Raw genomic sequence first — 20,410 nt, forward strand, 5'->3', positions numbered from 1 at the left:
TGGATTTTCTTGATTTTGCCTTTCATAATGTATCAGCAATGTTATTTAATTTTGTGTTTTTTTTTTCCCACTGCCCATGAAAGTCGATGTTGGATATAACAGAAATAAAAGACAATTTAATGTAGAATAGGCCATTTTAATACTGTAAATGCATGCTTGATCGTATTTATCTCTCATTTTTATTGTTTTGAATAATTTAACTACCATTTGGCCAATTTTAATGTAGCCTATGTTTTTCTCTTGGTTATGAAGTTTAAATGTGCAAACTTTGGAAAATATAGGTCAAAGAGTGTAAATTTGTATAGAGTAGGCCTACATACATAGCCACATTGACATTTATATATAAATATTGTTATTGTTATTATTTATCCATTTGTATGTGAGTAATGCGAAGCTTGCATTATAATTATGCATGTATTATACACACGCCTGTTTCGCGTTCATATCAAAGCACAACAAAATTGAACATCATAATGTTTTTAAATATATTTTAACTTTTCCGTGCATCATAATGAATTGTTTAAATTACCTGTTTATATATGCGAACTCACTGTCTGTACAGAAATGGAATCATTGACTCGTTCATATTGTGAGTTTATCGGCTATGATGTATGCATTTTCATGGCAACGGAAGTCGAATTTTCGTTCCCAAAAATTATTTGATTTGTTCTGTTAGTGAAGGTACAATAAATGAAAATGGAAAACCCTTGTGTCTCTAAACCATTAAGTTTGGATAAATTAATTACTATACAAGATAATTCACGACTAATCATCCGCACTTTAGGACTGAGTTCTGTAGGGCACTTTCAGCATGAAATAACATATGAAAATGGGTCAGATTATCATTAATTAGAGAGTTATTCGTAAAATTGCAAACGTCTACTGTGAATCAGGCTTTGGAGCTGCTTACATCGTAATACAAACATGTAACGTAAATTAAACGGAGGTTTGCGCTGTGATGTGAAGTACGGGGAGAAGGGTAAGATAGGTCTTCCCGTATTGTACACCCTGCTACACTCATTCAGGGACAGCCATGTAGAGGTACGGAAGCGGCATTCACATCCGTGCGGACAAATGCATTGAAGTGTTAGGAGTGATATTTGAAAATCTGCTTCCAAACTGATATATGTTTATTATATGATTAATACAGTATTTTAAATTAATACTTCTATGTATTTTAAGTGAATAAGTAAGTAATTCTTAGTTCTGCTCAAAATCATTATCTTCGTAGGATTCAATTAACTGTAACTCCTTACCAGTTGATAATCGGACCCATGTTCATATGATATGTTATGCTCAAAATGGCCCATAGAACTGATTCTAAAGAGCGGATCATTATTTGTGAATCATCCTATATGAAAAAATATCCCTACTTCCAGTTGTAAATATTTCAAGCCCGTAGATTTCCTGCTATACGTCTTTGATACATCGCGCTTCACTGTACTTGATGTAGTACCAGCATTATGATTCCTTTTCATTAATCAAAATATTTTCCAAAGCATTGTCCATAATAATCAATCATTTAAAAACGAATACCACTGTGGGTAGAACGCTATTAAATCTTGTTAATATAAGATTAAAGTAAGCAAAAGAACATAATTAATATTTTGGTCATGCTTCAGTCACTGTAGTTTGTTCGCGGCGCGAACAGGCCATGAAGGGCCAAGGCCACCAGCCGGCTGTTGGTCTCATCCACATGCATCAGAATAGGTTAACGATCATCCAACAGGAACGGAGGTATCATGTGTTCAGCATGATTATTTCCCCACAACCAGAGCAGCCAGACGTAAAGATCCCACCCTATCTGGCCATTGGCCCGTCTGTCTGCCGTAAAGATCAAACCTTTACGTAACTTAGTTCCGAAACGTTGAAATGCCAGGTTCCAGGATACATGTGGTGGAACACCTAAAATAATAATTCTGATCACAGTCCTCGTGAAAGCTGAAAGATACATACCGGTATTACAAAACAGTACACTATGCAACGAGCCTATAACGATAGTAATTAAGACTCGAGTATGTTTGTTTATGAAACGAGCGCAAGCGAGTTTCATAATTTTCATACGAGCGTCTTAATTACAATTATAGGCAAGTTTCATACGACTTTTTATGCTCGACCATATTTGTAATTTGAAATTATTCAGAAGTATTCATTTTATTTTTATCTGACTGAAGATCGGAAGTGACCTTGTGCATAGATCGTAAATTGTGAGATGTGCGCAGACGTGAAAGTATTGATTTTTTCCGAGGAACAATAATGTCATTGACCTTAATGTAATGTAAAGAATAACATGAACTAATTTTGATATAACCTGGAAATTGATTTAGAATTGGAAAACGAGATGACAAATTGAATTTATTTGAATATTATTTACAATTAACGCTAATTATTATAGTAAAACGGAACATAACCTTCTGCGACAGTATTGGATTTCCAGCCTCCGTGACGTTTCCCTCGTCTTTCGATTGCATATCCGAGAATAAACGAAAACCTGAACTTTAATGAATAGGTGTACTTTAATGAAATGCATTAAAGGACTGCTACCAGGTGTATAATTACTACATTTCGGCATGGGCGAGCATAAAGAAATTTATCAAATGAAAGACGTGTAGCCCTGTATATTATGGTAATGCCATTATACCGGAATACAGAAAATATATAGAGAGAAATTATTCGTAATCTTTATGACACCGTTTACTTTTATATCTGGCCATAAGCATTATCATCTTCATCATCGTCAGATTAAATTGAAATAACTCTTCGTACTCAAAGTTCCACCAATAGAAATCAAGTATTATTGTGTAGAAGAAAAGTATTTTAAAACTATTAACACCATTCATTTTATTAATAAATTCTGAAGTGTTTTTAATCTTTTGACAGTGTATAAAAGCAACATAATATTATAAGCTCGATTAGAAAAGCTAGAAACAATTATGCTTTTTAGATAGAACTTTCCTGTTATAAGTAGTGAATTATTAAGAGAAATTCCACGAAGTACGATCCAGCTTTCGTGAAGGTTTTAAATAGTTCTGAACTCCGCATGTACACAATCTTTTGATTTATGGAATCCATTAGCAGCGTTCTTAGTATCTTAACTTGCAAGAAGCTCATCCCATCTCGCAGAAAACAACCAGGCTAATACTGAAATTTATGTTGGGAATAAAGTACTCCTACGTGTTTTTAAGAAAATATATTGTAAGAACATATTTATTTAAAATAAGACATATCTGTCTTATCTTGATTTCAACGCATTTGTTGAAGTATAGGCCACATTAAAATTGGCCAAATGGTAGTTAAATTATTCAAAACAATAAAATGAGAGACAAAAACGATCAAGCATGCATGTATAATATTAATTATTATAATATACATTACATATGACGCGAATTTTCAAGTTAACAGTTCTTCCAATGATATATATATATATATATATATATACAACAGAAGTTCATTGAAATACTAAAGTAGACAAGGAGTAGAAACTATCATGCTTTGTAGAATTCCAATATCAAATTATGTGCTGTAATCAATATATCGTGAAAAGAACTAGAAACCTGAGAGGACCACAAAACCGTTATATAAGTTACGGCGAAATTCCACTTCACCCAGGCATAAATTTTGCCTTCTGTAGTTCGTAGCCTTAGAAAATCTTATGAAGGACCTACTTAATTTGTCTCGTGCTACAATTGTGATAGTTCAATTAGAAACACTAGGGCTACGCAGGGTGAAAGTGATATAACTGCGTAGATTGAAGGGAGCAATAGAGTGTATTAAAATAAATAAGAAACTTATTATATGTTTTGTAAATGTTCAAGCTTAATTTGAAAATTAGGCTGAAAGTCTACATAGTATGGCAACAGCGCATCGCTGGCTAACGTACGAAAACACATACATACTCGGTCCGAACAGCTGAGTTCCGTCCCTCGATCACCGTGATAGGGTTGTGAGACTTCCTAATAGCAGGAAATAAGATATGTGTTAATCTTTTTTAATTTTTAAGAAAACAGGTCATTTTATTAAAAAACTGAAAAGGATAAATCACTACTTATGAGTTCCTATAATGATAAAAGTAAAAAATACATAATCGTAAGTATTTTATTGCGCAACTTCCTCTTAACCAATGACATATAATAAATATTGTAACTATGCTGTTGTAAAGCTGACAATTAATATGTAATGTGTTTATTACTATTATTATTATTATTATTATTATTACTATTATTATTATTATTATTATTATTATTATTATTATTATTATTATTATTATTATTATTATTATCAGTTATCATTATCATCATTGCTATCTCTGTTTTTCTTTATTTTTTTGTGTTAGCTCGATGAGAGCTCTATAGAGTTCTTTTGACCCTGTTGACCCTCTATAGGCCTAGGTCTTTAATTTAATTTGTATTACTTTCATCAGTGTTTGTATTTCTTTTTCTGTATTTATATGTGCTATCTGGTAGGATGGAAGAGAAGGTCTTATGGTCTTAATTCTGTCAGATTAAATAAATAAATAAATAAATAAATAAATAAATATAGATAGTACTTATCGAGTAAAACAGTTAACAATTAGGTGAAAGTTATTTTAAAATTAATTGATACTTTTGTGGCTAATATGGTACTATATTAGAATTTTTTGTTGTACTCTGACCAAAGAATAAGCTGTTAAAATCTGCACAGTTATATCACTTCCACTCTGTATAACTCCTCAAAATTTGACGCGAAACATCTATAACCGACCTGCAAGGAGAAAAAAGTTGTTACGTTTTGACATGAAATGTTGTTTATGTATACTATGATTTTACTCGTGAAGTGACCACGGAAACTGAAGTGTGAGAGATGAACTCCGTGCCTCGTAATATTTCACTCGGTCCGTCTCAGACCATTCTCCATTTAGTTTACGTAGATGTCTTCCACACGGTTCGTCTCGCTCATTTATCTAATTATTAGATAGGATATATATTTATCCTGACAGTTGTAATATTCCTTAATCAATAAATTTAATTCAACCTAGCCTAAAAATCACGTAACCGGCACAATATTATTTTTCCACAACAAAAAGCCTTCATAGCTTGTAAAAATAGTAATAGTAATAATAATAATAATAATAATAATAATAATAATAATATTAATAATGATAAAGGAGGATAGCAAAGGCAAAGAAAGTTTTTAATGAAAAAAAGTAGCATCTTCTGCGGACCTCTGCAAAAAGGACTAAGAAAGAGACTAGTGATATGGTTTGTGTGAAATTTGGCATTGTATGCGTCAGAAACCTGGACATTACGAAGAAGTGAAGAGAAGCGACAAGAAGCATTTGAAATGTGGATGTGGAGAAGAGTGGAGCGTGTGAAATTGACAGATAGATTAAGAAATTAAGCTGTGTTGGAAAGAGTGAGTGAAGAAAGAATGATGCTGAAACTGATCATGAAGAGAAAAAGCAATTGGTTGGGTCACTGGCTGAGAAGAAACTGTCTACTAAAGGATGAACTGAAAGAAATGGTGAACGGAAGAAAAATTCTGAGCAGAAGAAGATACCAGATGATAGACGACATATGGATCATATGCGGAAACTAACGTGAATCCAAAAAATAGGAAATATTGGAGAATGCTGAGTTTGCAGTGAAAGATTTGCCCTTGGACAGAAAACTAGGAATGAAAAAAAATATTAATAGTTGTAATGATAATAATGTTAATAATAATAATAATAATAATAGTGGGATTCAACTTAATTATCGTTCTTAACCCTTAAATTGACAAAGTATCCTATAGGATACAACAGGTTCATAGGCTATATGCTATAATTTTAATAGAACAATAGAAAAAGAATTTGTAGGAAAATTAAAATTTCACAATACTATAATATTGTATAACTTATAAAAATATGGACATTGCGATAGTTGTTTTATTTACGGTACGACAAGGTTTAATATACTAATGTGAGAAATGAAGCTTTTCCAAGTTAAGGGTTAAACTCTTCTCCATTGTAATGTCAATTTTTTCAATTATAAGAGGATGAGGAGACAAAGCCATCATTAAAACATACTTCGGGCAATGCATTGTGGTGATTGCAGAAATGAATTTGTTGGTAAGATGTGGAAAAATATGATCGGCAAATTTTGATTGAGTCCTGTCAATCAGGTTCGGAGTGATTTTATTCTTTTACAATGAATATATACGACGAGTCTTATTTCACTTCCGAAAGAAGTCATTCTGAGATTTCTATCTTCTTTAAAACTGCAATTTAACACTCATTTACCTATCCTAAAATTTTTAATTCTATCAGGTATTTGCTTCTATTCGGTTGTTCCAAAGTTTCTTATAAATAATAATAATAATAATAATAATAATAATAATAATAATAATAATAAATAATAATTGTAGATTAACAAAGCAGAGGTAATAAAAGTACTCGGAGTTCATGCATTTGCAATGTACTTCCCTAACACAAATGTCACCATGTCTACAATGAATCAGACATTCACTTCTACTGAAGCTTGTTTTAGTGCGACATTTATATAATTCAGCCGCGAATAGTGTGATTAATAATTAGAATTTTAGTGGAGTGGCCAATAAATTATAAGGGAACTGGAGCAAACCACTAATTTTGGCGAAGAGATTAAGTATTTAAATAAATTGATCGAAACTACACGACTCCAAAATAGACATAACTTCTGCTGTACATACAAAACACCAAATCTTTTTACTGATGCAGGGATTAAAACAAATCTGTGTTCTATATTTTTAATTCTGTGGTTCCAAGGCAAAATATGATTATGTCATTTCTTGCAGTTTTTCAGGAGCGAGTATTTAAAGTTTGAAGGACTGTAAATAAACCGTAGTAATCATGTTCATAGCAACGGCTTGCAGAGAAAATTAATAAGTATGTGCATGTCACCCTTTTCCACAATAAAACTAACATCAGGATGCACAACTTTTCCCGAAATCTCATTTTCGCCAAATATTGACATTATCACCTATTGCCTTCAAAATACAGATTTTGTAATAAAAATATGAAAGAAAATATTTTCTGAGAATTCAAAAATGTATATCTACGGCTAGCCATGTTTCACAACTCACTACAACATGAAGTCAGGTTCGAGGTTACAGTAATACACAACCATCTTAAATTTTCAAAAAAGATATTTAATCGCAGCTGCCAGGAAGTCAAGAGGAGGATAGCAATAGCAAAGAAAGCTTTCAGTAGAAAAAGAAGTATCTTCTGCTCACTTCTGCAAAAGGAACTAAGGAAGAGACTAGTGAAGTTCTCTGTGTGGAGTGTGACATTGTATGGAGCAAGAACATGAACAATACGAAGAAGAGAAGAGAAACGACTAGAAGCTTTGAAATGAGGATATGGAAAAGAATGGAGCGGGTGAAATGAAGAGACAGAATAAGAAATGAAGCTGTGTTGGAAAGAGTGGACGCAGAAAAATGATGCAGAAACTGAGCAGGAAGAGATAGGGGAAAAAAAGGAATTGTTTGGGTCACTGGCTAAGAAGAAACTGTCTGCTGAAGGATGCATTAAAAGGAATGGTGAACGGTAGAATAGTTCGGGATAGAGGAAGATATCAGTAGATAGAAGACATTAAAATATTAATCATAATATACAGAGACTAAGAGGAAGGCAGAAAATAGAAAAGATTGGGGTATACTGTGTTTGCAGTAAAAAACCTGCCCTTGGGCAGAAAACAATGAATGAATGAATGAATATTTTATCGACAGTAATCTCACTAGGGGTTTTGATTTATCTAGAGAAAATCAAAATTCGAGTGGGATTTAATTGACTATTACAAGATTAGAAGAAAGTATATAAAGAGTAGAAGAAATAAAGTATTCTAATACAATAAAATTCTATTTCATTAATGTTAGCTTCATCAAAACTTTTGAACGGAGCCACCATTTTCAGTTGACTGTCTACGCTGTAAACAAATGACGATCGCAAAGCATGTTTTATAGTACCGTAAAGAATTTGAGGTTTGAAATATTGGCAAACAAAGAAACAGATGGTAGGGGGTGATAAAAACAGAACAAATTATATAAAGATTAGAATAAATAAAGTAATTTAATAAAACAAAACTGATATTAATTGACTTACTAAAATTCTATTTCACTAATGTTATCAAAACGTTTGAACAGAGTCGCCATTTTCAGTCGACTGTATATGCGGGAAACGACTTAGAGTTTCTAGCTTGTTAGCGGAAAATAAATGACTATCGTAAAGCATGTTTTATAGCACCATAAAGAAATTGCAGTTTAAAAAGCTGGGAAACAAAGAAACTAATGCTAGGGTAGTCATAAAAGCAAACAAATGCTAAGGAAGTGATAAAATTAAACAAATGCTAGGGAAGTGATAAAATTGTGCGATAAGCAGCCATGATTGGTTGAAAGAAGTCCTTTCGTATCGTTTTATTTGTCAAAAGTAGTACGACGTAGTAAAAGTGTAATAGTCATATCACATTTATTTCTACGTAGTTATTACGTACAATACATACATCAATACTGGAACAAGAATTTTACTCAGATATATCTTTACAACCGTTCGACTTCGAATATTTATTGTAATCTAGAAAAATCGATATAATTTAACTGAAAATATTTTCCAGATGAATTTTTTTCAATAATTTTCGTGATAACTTCATTCTATTCAAATTATTATTCACAACTTTGGTGTAGTTTATATTTTTAATGCCACATTTGCGAGACTAATATTTCTTTGATATTTGTATTTATAAAACAAAAAATATTTTACCTACGGTTATAATATGCCTACCAAGCGCACAGGTCGTATGTAACAATGTTAACAGCTATGATCTATATATTATGCGTTTTGTTTCTCATACACCACAAAATATAGTCTAACATTAAACACAGAAATGACTACATGTTATCCCAACACGAATGTATAGAAGCGTATTCAGATGTTCATTTGTTCCTCTTTTCTTTTTTTCCAGAGATACCAGCGCCAACTACAGTTTCCACATCAACAGTTGCATTTGTGACACTGCCGACCACGACAAGAAAGAAAGGTAAACCGCGGCATCAAAACGTGACTTATGTAAAACATTATTCATATCCCTTGCGTGAAAAGTTAATTTCCTCCTGCAAGGGATGCTGGTGCCACATCTCTGTCCACTACTCCCACCCTGCTAATATTTATATTCAACAGCCTTTTTTTATATCTATGATACAGCTTCTTTAATTATGTGCTTATGTGCTTTTCAAGTTAAGCAGATTATGTGCTTTGCACTCTCTGAATCTCATTTATAATTGTGTAATCATTGAAAGTTGCAACTTGCGGCACTATCTGAGGTTATTCGCATAAATTAGTACGTTAAGTGTAAACCTTTTAAATATAAAGTACTTTTCTAATGCGATACATGTTTTCGTCAGTCGCTAAAACTGCCAAACTAATGTACCGGCACTTAAAAAATTAACAATCAAGATAAGCTTATGCAGCTATTTTAACGTCACAGTCTACAATTTATAAACTAAATCATACGCAAATAATAATGGTTACCAGACATAAAGTCCAGGATTATAATGTCCATACCTCAAAATGTCCATGGAATAATGTCCACGTTGAAAATGTCCATGTTAAATCGTCCAGAGTCAAAATGTCCATAGTTCTATAATGTCCACTTCACTCTGATGTCCAGTCAAAATGTCCATAGTAGTATAATGTCCACTTCACTCTGATGTCCAGAGTCATGATGTCCATAGCTCTATAATGTACACTATAGGCCTATCCATTGTTCATGGTAGTTATAGTAACCTATGTAAAATTTTTCAAATGCAGAACTAATCAGAACTGAATTTTTTAAAGACGGAACGAAATCCTCAGTTAGTGCCATCACATAAGGGTAAGCCACTTCCTTCTTTTCATGGATACCTGTACCAACATCATGACTTTAATAGAGATAGGACAAAAATATATTGGCGATACAGGAACATGAACCTCCCGAGCCTGAAATGCATGCAGCACACAAACAACGCGGTAGAAGACCGGTACAATCTTCTTCAACGCGTGATGGCTGTACATCCATCCACTTGGAGATTTATACAGTGCCTAAAGCACGAAGAAAATGGAATTTGGACACAAATATTGCAAACAAGAGTGAGGCATACACAAATTAAAGAGCCTGGAATGAAACGTATTTGACGAATCAAAGACAAATTCTCCAGATTGTGAGAAACTACAACAGGTACAAAGAAAAGGAAGAAATTCTCTTAAATCTTAAAATTATTAGTAACCATCTTAAAAGTAGGGCTCCGGTTCCCGATGATTAATAATTTATTTGTACGAGTTATGGAATAAAATTTATTGTGTTCTATTCAAGCAGAATTTTCATTTGAACTTGGACATTATGAACGTTTGACACTATGGACATTTTGACCTAACGGACGTTATATCATATAGCCTTTCTGTCGTATGGACATTTAGTACATCGACATTTTCACCGTATGGACATTTTGACAATATGGACATTTTGACTTTATGGACGTTTTATCATACGGACATTCTGTAGTATGGACTATATACGGTGGAAGCATAATAATAATTTTTCTAGTTTCAAAAATACTTCCAAATCTACACAAAAAAAAACTAAATATTAGGAAACTGAAAGTTACATACATCTTAGCACCATATAATCTGTATGGGATTCCAAAACAAACGGTTTTCTCTAATGTCATATTTTCCTTAGACAATTTATTAAACCTGCAGAAGGCATAAGCGTTCTTCAATTCATGACGACTCTACAAATTCACATTTTGTTGTACGTCTTGGCCCAGTGCAGTTCTTTATTAAACAGTTCTGGTGGTGCGGATATTTGCATCAGCGGGGAAAATAAACTATAATCCTGAAGTCTTTCATCGCGTTAGACAATCCATGTCCCGCCGATGTAACCTTTGTGTATAGGTCAATGGAGGTGTTTTTTAACATATTTTGCAGTGATTTCGATGTGTAAATGTTTTTGAACATCTTTTGCAATGATTTTGATGTGTAAATGTTTTATAACATACTCAAGCAAAAAAGTATGGCAATAGTTTGTGTTACTTTAAGATCTGGTGTCATCACGAAATAGTGCCTCAAGCACACATGACATTAAAGACAAGTGTTTGTACTGGTGTCCCATACAAGCCCCCGGAGTTTGTTGGTTTAATTACTTTTCACCTTGTAGATTTTATTTAGTAGGTTATTTTACGACGCTTTTTTCAACATCTTCGGTTATTTAGCGTCTGAATGAAATGAAGGTATTAATGCCGGTGAAATGAATCCGGGGTACAGCAACGAAAGTTACCCTGCATTTGCTTATATTGGGTTGAGGGAAAACTCCGAAAAAAAACCTCAACCGGGAATCGAACCCGGGCCACCTGGTTTCGCGGCCAGACGCGCTGACCGTTACTCCACAGGTATGGACACTTTGTAGATATAAAAGTATTTTTCAGTCCTTTGTCTAATGATAATTCAAGAAGTTGAAGAGTTTCTTCATGGGAAAAGACTGTCTCTTTCAGTTCAACAAAAGGCTTCGCAATCCACATGTTTTGTATCCAGGGATCCTCATGTTCGGGATAGTAGTTTTCAAACGGTCACATCATCTTCACTTGGGCTGCAATAATATCTGAAACTGAATCCTGTGAATTGAAATCATCTGCTTCTATAATATAATCAGAGTATGACTGAAATAATTTTCTTTTTTATTTAAGTGCATTGCTTTTACAAATGAAGAAATAAGAAATCAATGTATTAGTTAACTATATCAGAATGATTTGTGTTGAAATCTCGAAAAAGGCGCAGTTGCTTCATAGCTTCATTTCAGAGAAAAATAGCACAAATGACACATTGAAGTCATGGCAATTTTCAGTGTCAGGGCATTTAAGTTATCCATGTACTTATGAGTAAAAACAGACTCTCTTTTCTGTGTGCTTGTACGTTTCTCCTCCTTTTACTTATCTCGGAGATCGCTCTGTGGACTTGAGGTGGATGCATCACTAGTTGTTGGGTCACAAACACCTTAGTAAGAATTTTCTTAATACCAAAATTAAGCGAAGTTCCTTGTCTTTTATTCTTATTAATACGAATTTAAATTTGTATGTAGGGTAAAGGCTACCAATATTGTGATACAAGTAATATTGTAATAGTTCTTTTTTGGAATTTATTACAATTTTACTTAATGAGGGAAGGATCGGTTTTGTGCAGCAACTTGTCCACGAACATTCCCTTAATACGTTGATGCAAAAAACCGATCTTCCTCTCACTCAGTAAAATGGTAATAAATTCTCAAAAAGAACTATCACAATATTACCCGTATCACAGTATTACTAACCTTTACCCTACATAACTTAAAAAAAATTCACGATACTCAAGTTTTCAAACAAGCACTTAAATATTGCAATACGAACTTGCAAAGAGACAGTATTCAGTATGACTGTTCAGTATCCAACTGGATACAGACTGTCTTAATCTTCAATTTAAGTAAAAAAATTTTGTTAGGCTATACTTCCCAACTAATTAGTCACTGACATCTGCAACATATGTTACTTCTTTCAGTTTTTAGAACATAGAATTCGCCGTCTATTATTGTAATCGGCTTGCAGGCAATTTTTACGACCGGTCATGAACAGCGGTATTCCCTTTCCCGAATTTTGGAAGATTTCGAAGTCTGAAAATTCCCTATCATTAAAATAATAAGTGCTTTTATTAATGACATTTGCTACACAGATGTTATATAGCTATTAATGTTTTAGAATTTAGAGTTTAGAGACTATCTGGATCTACGATTTTCGATGCAATCACGAGAATTATTCCACTAAGAATATTTACACTATTAACTATTTATTCGTGAAACATTCTTAGAAAAGTAATCTGACAAATTCCAGGAGAATATCTCGCGACCCGGCATCGGTACTGGGCCGCGACCCGGCGATTGAGAAAAACTGGTCTTTGGTATTCGCCTTTGGTTTAATGGTATTGGTATTGCTAATATACTTAGCTTACAAAAAAAGAGTTTAAACTGGCTCTGCTTATGGTAGTCACTGCAGACCTTTATTTATTAATGAAGTTATTTTTACAGTTATGTATAAGTATGTTAAGCAAAATCTCTGCGATTTCACTGCTAGAAGCGATGTACACAAATTATGACACAAGTCACAGACATCTAATTTTCAACCATATGTAAGATCGACTAAAACTAAAAAATGGTTAATTACTATTGGCATTACTACGTTCAACAGATTACCATGTGAATCTCTTTCAGTTCCTCCCATTAGATTCAAATATGTTTTATAAAACTGACTTAGAAAAAAATATTTTCTACAGTATCAACGAGTTTCTTCATTTACCTCTGGATATTCTATTTTAATATTTTGTATGTTTTTCTTGTTGTACAGGGTGACCAGACGTCCTCTTTTGTCCGGACATGTCCTCCTTTTTAGGCATTTGTCCAGGGTTCGGGGGGAATTTAAAAAAATTAAGAAATGTAACTTGTAGGCCTATGTCTGATACAGTCAACTCTGGATATAATGAACTAGGTTATAGTGAACATTCGGTTATGGTGAACCTAAATCGTTGGTCCCGATCCGCATACATTAAAAAGCACATTAATATTTCCGTTTATAGTGAACCTAAAACTACAACATTCCCAAGAAAATGTAATTTTAAGATGGCTAAAATGGTAATTTAGGAAACTCTTTCTCCTATAAACTTCCAAGAATATGTTCAGAACAAAATCTCAGACTTTCTACTTCTTATGACGTGTATTGAAAGACAAAGGATTCATTCAGCCTCCTCGACAGCTTGAAACATGTTAAAGAGAATAATGTACGCAGTGAGGAATAAAGGAGGGATTAGTTCTGACTCCTTCAAAAGAGGTTATAGGAATAGAAGAAAAAGTGTTTTCTTTGGAAAAGGGAGTAGAGTGATGACCAAAGAGTAAATACAAAAAGAATTACAGTGTAATGGTCCTCAACCCTTCCTCCCGCATCTTTGTAAAAGTGAACCCGGGGAAATTCCAAGGCCGAGTACACAGTAGGCATACCTCTAGTGGGAAGAGGCGCGAAATCGGTCAGTGCCTACTACCTACATGGCCAAATTAGATTCAAGTTTCGAACTGTGAGCATCAGGATGTCGAAGTTTAAAGTGTTTAAGTTGAAAGATAAATAGAACATTAGTACTGATATTGAACGTGATCTGACCCAAGCGGGCATTAATACTGAATGTACAGCAACGTCAGCAGTACAAAACAGACACTTCGGTTTTAGTGAACCTCGGATATAGTGAACGAAATTTGCTGGTCCGCAGAGATTCACTATAACCGAAGTTGACTGTATTTTGAAATTATATGATTTGACGCCTTTCTCAAGTAATTTGCCTGTAGGTGGTAGCAGCAACGACGGAATATATTCTTTGCCAACGATCATAATTCTATTTGCTCCAATTTCTTATTTCGTTGCTTTCATACATGTTGCTAACTGTAAAATCATTATATATTATTAAGTTTTGTCATAAGTAAACCTATGCTGGAATAAATATATATTGACATAATTTTAAGTATAATGTAGGCCTAAGCCTAAATAGATATCATCTGTTCTCTTTAATAATTGAATCGGTTATTTCGAAAACATAACATGTACCGTTCAGCGCAAACAACTTCAGTAGCATTTATTGCATTAACTAAACTAAAAGTCCATTTCTTATATTTTTCTATGGATGAAATATGTGACTTATTTTATGATTTTTAACAACAATATGTTATAGGAAATAGTAAAGGGCACTCTGGTATAAAAAAGTAATATGCGCGAAAATGTCACGTTACGTTTTCGAAATAATTGATTCAATTTTAGTTCCCTTGACTTCGATATGTAACTAACTGTAAAATCATTATTATCAAGTTTTTCATAATTATTTTGTAATAAAATAGATATTGACGGAATTTAAACTACATTTATAATTAATACGCCTAAATCTAAATACATATATTCTGTCCTCTTTTTTCTTTCGAACAATGTCCTTCTTTTTAAGCTTTGTGTCCTCTTTCTTTATCGATGTGAATCTGGTCATCCTATTGTTGTATTATATTTATTAGTATGTACCTATGTAGCCTATAAATGTGTAAGATTTTTGTCTATAGAATTTTTTTAAATGTTCATGACAGTAATAAACTAACTAATTAAGCCTTAAATTTCACCTTCACATCTGTCATAGACACTTAAAGAAACTGTCCGTCTCATCGAAGAAATATAAGCTAATTTTCAAGTGTTCGAGAGAGAATTAATTAATTCTGTTTACGAGCAGTGTTTTATTGCTGAGTCACACAATTTAGAAACAAGGTAAATTAATTAAAATTGTAAATTTCAGCCGTAAAGATAGTGTAATATATTCTACATAGATAGGAAATCATTACTTATTATACACTAAATATTTGAAATTTCAAAAGAGACAATAATAATTAAGAACTGTAATTAATTTCATAGCAAATAAAATGTGATACAGGGCTACATTTTTAATTAGGTAAAAAAGTAAGCAATAGCTTCAAAGTGAAACATTTCGGGAACCCGAGTTCAATATCTGTCACTGAAACCCTATTCCATAAGAACAGGTGTGCATGTCATCTCTTGTTTGTTCCGTGCAATCTAAAGTGGTAGTGTTCTAGTATCCTAATCACATGTCTGAGAACCCTGATGTTTATGAATGTATGATTATGGTTTTTTTCTATTCTAATGAAAACAAGTGGAAATAAAACAATCTAAAGTAGAAGGTACAGAATTCGTCATAGGATTACTTGATATTCGCCTTATAATAGGAGAAAATATGGAGCAAATCTAGGTAATCAGCCAAATCGATCTTCGAACCAAAGTCTGGAATTAGAGGAAATGCGCTACTGCATGAGAAACATGGCTAAAGTTTTATTTCAAATAATAATAATAATAATAATAATAATAATAATAATAATAATAATTATTATTATTATTATTATTATAATAATAAATACTTATTTAATTATGGCTTTTAAGGAACACGGAGGTTCATTGCCGCCCTAACGTAAGCCTGTCATCGGTCCCTATCCTGAGTAAGATTAATCCAATCTCTACAACCATATCCCAACTCCCTCAAATTCATTTTTATATTATCCTCCCACCTACGTCTCGGCCTCCCCAAAGGTCTTTTTCCCTCCAGCCTCCGAATTAACACTCTATATGCATTTCTGGATTCGCTCATACATGCTACATGCCCTGTCCATCTCAAACGTCTGGATTTAATGTTCCTAATTATGTCAGATGAAGAATACTATGCGTGCCGTTCTGCGTTGTTTAACTTTCTCCATTCTCCTGTAAGTTCATCTCTCTTAGCCTCAAAATTTTTTCTAAGAACATTGTTATCACGTACCCTTAACCTGTGTTCCTTTCTCAAGGTGAGAGTCTAAGATTCACAACCGTATAGAACAACAGGTAGTATATCAGTTTTATAAATTCTAACTTTCAGCTGTTTTGGGAGCAGATTGAATGACAAAAGCTTCTCAACCGAATAATAACAGGTATTTCCCATGTTTATTCTACGTTCAATTTCCTCCTGAGTGTCATTTATATTTGTTACTGTTGCTCCAGTTGCTATATTTGAATTTTTCCACCTTTTCAAAGGATAAATTTGCACCGGACAATTTTCTGGTAACGACACATAATCATATACTTTGTCTTTTCGGGATTTACTTCCAACGTTTCTCTTTATTTGCTTAGAGTATAATTCCCGTATTTTTCCTAATCGTTTGTGAATTTTCTCCTAACATATTCATGTCACCCCCATAGACAAGCAACTGATGTAACCCGTTCAACCTCCTCTATTATCCTGGACTTTCCTAATGGCATATTTTAGAGCGAAGTTAAAAAGTAAAGGTGATAGTGCATCTCCTTGCTTTAGCCCACAGTGAATTGGAAAATCATCGGACAGACTCTGACCTATAAGGACTCTGCCGTACGTTTCACTGAGATACATTTTAATTAATCGAAGTAGGAATACCAAATTCAATAAAAATATCATATAAAACTTCTCTCTTAACCGAGTCATATGCCTTTTTTAAATTTATTAATAACTGACGTACTGTACTCTTTAAGGTCGATTCACATTATATGGAACATCAAAGTCACTGACCATCACCGTCACCGTCACGTCCAATGCAAACTCATTCACAATTACTGGCGTCATCAATAATAGAGAAATAGTCTATGCTCTCATACAATGTCGTAGCTCCTATCAGAGACAATCAATTGCACTGTAATTTACAGGAGAATGGAGAAAGTTACACAACGCAGAACTGCACGCATTGTATTCTTCACCTGACATAATTAGGAACATTAAATCCAGACGTTTGAGATGGACAGGGCATGTAGCATGTATGAGCGAATCCAGAAATACATATAAAATTTTAGTTGGGAGGCCGGAAAGAAAAAGACCTTTGGGGAGGCCGAGACGTAGATGGGAGGATAATATAAAAATGGATTTGAGGGAGGTGAGATATGATGATAGAAACTTGATTAATCTTGCACAAGATAGGGACCGATGGCGGGCTTATGTGAGGGCGGCAATGAACCTGAGGGTTGTTTAAAAGCCATTTGTAAGTAGTAGTAGTAGTAGTAGTAGTAGTAGTAGTAGTAGTAGTAGTAATAATAATAATAATAATAATAATAATAATAATAATAATAATAATACATGTGAATATAAAATGTATAAGTACGATATTAATAATGTCAAGAATGTATACGAAATTGGTATTTTTTCAATATATAAATGATATCTACTGTATATACAAAGAGAATCCTTGTGTGTATAATATAGTAGAAGCAAAGTACTGGTAACCCACTTCAGAAAAATTCCAACTTCATTAGCACTCCCTCATACGAGCTCTATCTCGCATATGCAAACACATTTTACGGTCTGATAAAGCCAGTGTTTATGTGATATTTCCTTCTCACAACTAATTTATTACGTCCTGACCTGACTTTGCATAATTTCTCAATGTGTTCATTAACACAGTATACAATCGCACAAGAAAACAGTTCGCATTATAAAAACAGTGTTATTAAGGGAGAGAACACAATATTGTTATTATGGTGCAGCCTTTATTACAATTTCATGCTTCGAACAACACTCAGTTGTCCAACTCTAGAAAGCTGAAGTGAATTACCTAAGAGTGATTTTTTTTCTCCCCTGTTACAAATTGTTTTGATTCGTCAGTTACATATCGGTACCTTTTGTTGGTTGCTAAGGCAGGCAGCATACTGGATCGTCTAGGCTATCTCTGACGGGACTATTTCGTCTCGGACCATTTGATATCAGTCAGCTATCTAGGACTGCCTCGTCCACCGCTGTGGAGTAACGGTTAGCACATCTTACCGTTAAACGAGCGGGTCTGGTTGTGCCAAGTTATCGGCTTGATTTTTTTTTCTGGGGTTTCCCCTCAACCAACTGAATCAGAATTGCCGAGTAATTTTTGACGCTGGACTTTGGACTCTTCCCGCCTTCATTAATTCACACACATATCATCATCATCATCATCATCATCTTCATCATCATCATTCATACCATAGCCCGGGTTAAGTTCAGGGTGCGACGTGCTGTACTTGTACAAGAGCGCGGTCGTTTGGGCTACGCAATCATTCACAGAATAGGAGTGGTAAGTACAATAACCCTCAGGCTGCAGTGTAAGCCTTTGGGTCCTTCCTTCTTATAAAGAAGAGAGAGAGAGAGAGAGAGAGAGAGAGAGAGGAAAAAATATCTATCTCAAACGGCCTCGAACAGAATTTAATTTTCTCATGCACTGCTACTCTCAAGTTTATTATGACTTGATGTCAACCGATGACAAAAGCGTAGCCATGATCTATTATTTTATGTACTTACACTAGAAGAAGAAAATCACAAAAATTACATATTGTTTCCGGTCTCTGGAAACGAATTTTGAATGCCGTCATGTGCGTCAGGAGTCACACGACAGCTGAACTGTGGTGAGAGGTCACAGACCAGTAGTGAGTGATTTCATAGTGAGAGTGCAAGGCGTCTCACAGCAGCAACGGCCAAGAAATCGAGCCTTTTCTGAAGGTGTACATTGTGACCCTTTCCTATGCAAAGAACAGTTTAGTGAAAATAAAAGAAGCCTGCAAAATAACGTGGTTTCATTATTTCCATGAAAGGCATCTACTGTGTACCTAATAAGACTGGCAAGGCAAAGCTAGAATGGGATTAATTCCAGAGGGGATAAAGGAAGCAAGTCCACCCGCCGCCACAAGCCGCCCCTACCGAAATGATACAAATTATAATCTTCACAGTAAAAGTAAAAATGTTGTCAATACGCAAACAATCTCGCCTTGTTATTTCAGTTGGCAGAGAACATCTTGTTATTACTGTTGATTTGGATTTCTGCCCAGCTGAAGACCGAGTCGTATTTTGTATTGGTCAAAACTAAGGTCCCTGAAGGTATTACTCGTGATTCTTTAGTTTCCCTCAGTTAGTGCACCTTCACACTCCATTTCAATATGCATTATCATCATTTTCAATAATATTATTCTAAACAGTGCCGGTGTAATGTAATATTGTGACTGGTGTACAGATGTTTTTAATCGGTTATTTTACGATGCTACTAAAATTATTTAGTATCTGAATGAGATGAAGGTGATAATTTCAGCGAAATGGGTCCTGGGTCCAGTGCCGAATTTTACCCAACATTTGCTCACATGCAGAAGGCATCCGCCTGAGGAAACAATAATACGATTTCAGGAGGTAGAATAAACTAGAATGGGAACCGTACAAGGCGAATGAACAGATAACATCACAAACATGAGTCACGATATCTACAAGAGTGCCACCGTTCGGACTTAAAAAACCATTCCTAAGATAGGAGCCCTAAGGCACAGTAAGTTCATTGGAGACTGCAGTTATAGTCTTTGGACTCGTTTTTATTCCTCGTATTATTAATCACATCCAAATATGTATAAATAATTATTTTTTATTAAATTAAATTCAAAGTGAACATTTCGTTAAAATTTAGACATAGGAAACAATTTTTTTTTTTGTTATGTCACATTAATTTCTTTCCGCTATGTATATTTACAATGAATTGGTATTTTAGATTTTGACTGTACTTCTTGGGCGAAGTTAGCGTCACAAAAGAAAATGTAGCAAGATAGTTTAAGGCGTCGGAAAAAGTTACGAGAAAATCTATAAAGCAGCCCTAGGCATAAAAGGGAAGGGAAAAAGAGAGAAGATACCCCCGCCCATGTCTTTTTCGCTTACTGTGCTTTAGAAACAAACAAGATCCAGCCAGTGTGCATTAATGGTGGACTTTATATGACTATGAGAGCCGAAAGCTTTGATGCCTGCCTTTTACAATCCGTCACTCAGCTATGCTTGTCTACCTGTGTACTC

General features: G+C 34.1%; 1 protein-coding gene across 1 annotated transcript in view; it reads left to right on the forward strand.

The window, feature by feature from the left end:
- Window positions 1-20,410, forward strand: part of LOC138711635 (cell adhesion molecule DSCAML1-like) — a 719,252-nt gene that overhangs the window by 672,937 nt on the left and 25,905 nt on the right. Inside the window, exon 11 of the mRNA XM_069842766.1 lies at window positions 8,952-9,026. Within this exon, the coding sequence (XP_069698867.1) occupies window positions 8,952-9,026 (75 nt within the window). The remainder of the gene's footprint in view (window positions 1-8,951; window positions 9,027-20,410) is intronic.

Source organism: Periplaneta americana, chromosome 13 (genome assembly GCF_040183065.1).
Source record: "Periplaneta americana isolate PAMFEO1 chromosome 13, P.americana_PAMFEO1_priV1, whole genome shotgun sequence".
Taxonomy (NCBI): Eukaryota; Metazoa; Arthropoda; class Insecta; order Blattodea; family Blattidae; genus Periplaneta; species Periplaneta americana.